At 30.5% G+C, this 2,308-nt stretch overlaps 1 protein-coding gene across 1 annotated transcript; it reads left to right on the top strand.

Annotated features, from left to right (window-relative positions):
* Positions 1-10: 10 nt before the first annotated feature.
* Positions 11-2,302, top strand: LOC109590044 (uncharacterized). Its single transcript, XM_020006005.1, has 3 exons — positions 11-49; positions 97-492; positions 1,225-2,302. The coding sequence occupies exons 2-3, from the start codon at positions 120-122 to the stop codon at positions 1,830-1,832; spliced, it is 981 nt and encodes a 326-aa protein (XP_019861564.1). The 5' UTR covers positions 11-49; positions 97-119; the 3' UTR covers positions 1,833-2,302.
* Positions 2,303-2,308: the final 6 nt, after the last annotated feature.

The raw sequence follows: 2,308 nt of genomic DNA, 5'->3' as shown, positions 1-2,308 counted from the left end.
ATATCATTAATGAATATACAACAACTGAAAGAAGCTTCAATTACTCTTAGTATGTATTACATTATATTAACATAATGACTAGTACTGGTATTTTAGGAAAGGATCAGTCTACACAATATATGGATCCACCAAAAGGACCAGTTTATGTAGCTATTATTGACTGGGAGGCAAGGAATAGTACTCAGCTTTCAATCATAAAAGGAGAGAAACTTGAGATCAAGAAAGAGTGTACTAATGGATGGTGGCTAGCAAGATCATTAGATACTGATCATGAAGGATTTGTTTATATTAATCATATTAAAAAAGATGAAGAGAGTGAACTGTCAACATTGGAATCACTTGAACTATTTCATTATGCAATGACAGAAAATGTTGACATACCTATAATCAAGGAAATTAAGATGAGGAGCAACGTTGAGAGAGCAAGTCTCTTTTTATCATTAATTAAACAAGATTCAGTTCTGCTAGATCAACTTAGGAAAAAAGAAGATGGTAAGATATATTTATATGTACTAATAATCTATAGAGTATTTTGAGGGTATTAGATATTGTCCATGATCTGCATATTTTATGCTATACCCTACAGCCGGAAATATTGGCGAGGAATTAATATTGGCGGATTGGTGGTGGGCAAAAAATCGCCAAAATAATATCTGCCAAATTTTGTTAATCTATTTTGGGCACCGGGCATGGTTGTTCATTACGTCATCTTGTCTTCACATGCCATCACACTAAGTACAAGAAATTGAACAAAGATGCTGTGTTATTTCAAAACTTCACCTATTGTTTGGGTCCAAAAGGATTTAGAAACATGATGCCCTTGAATACAACTCTCAATCGTTACTTCACAAGCTTCATCATCCTCGAGCTTTTGGTCGGCCACGTTTAGCTCTCTTTTAATTAGTTTAAAGGCGTGGTGTAACAATTAATATTTTCTAATTTTAATTTAAAAATTAATTTCAAGTCGTAATCACCAAATTAAAGTACCGCCAATCACATTTTTTGACAAATCGCCAAATAAAACTCTCGCCAATATTTCAGGCTGTACGGTATTTTGAAAATCAATATAATTTTGGTTCCAGTACACAAATTTTTATACATTATAAAATTCACAAAAAATAACCAGCTATACAGAAGTGTTGCTTGCCTTAGTCATTAAAAATATGGTAGTAGAGAATTATACTTGATAATACAGTAATTAATTATAATTGTTTATGTATTCAGGAAAACCTAAAGCAATTAGGTGGTATGATGATGGTGTTGAACTGACCTCTCCATCTTTAATACAATGTCAAGAAGTAGTTTCTCTATTAACATACAAACATAGGAGCATTGTCATCAAGGAATCATCTCCTGACATTGTGTGTGATCTGTTGCCAGTTTTATTACAAAATGAAAAGGTGAAACATTTGACAATAGAAGACACTCAACTAACACAGGACTGCATCTCATCCTTATGTAACTTACTGGCTAATAATAAATCATTATTAGATTTATTTTTTACTAACTGTTCCATTGATGACAAAGCAGTTGCTGATATTACAAACGTACTACATACACACAATAACACACTTTTAGGATTAGTCTTCTTTAATAATCCTCGTATTACTTCAGTTAGTGCTCAGTCTCTTTCTGAACTAATTATCAACAATTCAACATTAACTAAATTAGAAGTAAGAGGCACTTCAGTATCATCTGATGGAATATTACTAATTCTTCAATCTTTAACAATTAATAAAAATATAAAGCTCTTTCTAAGTATGAAAGACAAAGACACATGCACAGAATACCATGACTATAACACTCTAAAAGATAGATTAATATTTATGTAATTAATTAATAATAATTGTATTTCGCTTTTTTATTGACGATGCTGACTCATCAATTATATCATAATAATTAATTTAAACACAAAATAATTAACGAAGTGATTTATGATAAACACGTACAAAAACAAGTAAATACAAAATAATAATAATAATAATAATAATAATAATAATAATAATAATAATTGCGTTCACCCATTTTAATAATAAATTATTATTGCAATCAAAGACAATTAAAATAAAATAGAAGAGAATAGTACAACCAGCTTATTGGGCAAGCAGTACATGTGTCAGTTGTTATTAAAATAATAATAATAATAATAATAATAATCATTAATTTATTATCTTATTATAACTGAACTATTATGATGGTCCTTTGTCCCCTCCCCCTCCTCCACAGCATCCTCCCTTAGCACTTGGTGTATCAGTCTGTCTTAAGAGAGAGGCACCAGCTGGTAAACTAGTTAAACAATCTGGTGGTA

This window comes from Amphimedon queenslandica, unplaced genomic scaffold (assembly GCF_000090795.2).
Source record: "Amphimedon queenslandica unplaced genomic scaffold, v1.1 AMPQUscaffold_10569, whole genome shotgun sequence".
Lineage (NCBI taxonomy): Eukaryota > Metazoa > Porifera > Demospongiae > Haplosclerida > Niphatidae > Amphimedon > Amphimedon queenslandica.
Note: the sequence above shows the minus strand (reverse complement) of the source record. Positions and strands in the feature narration are given on the sequence as shown.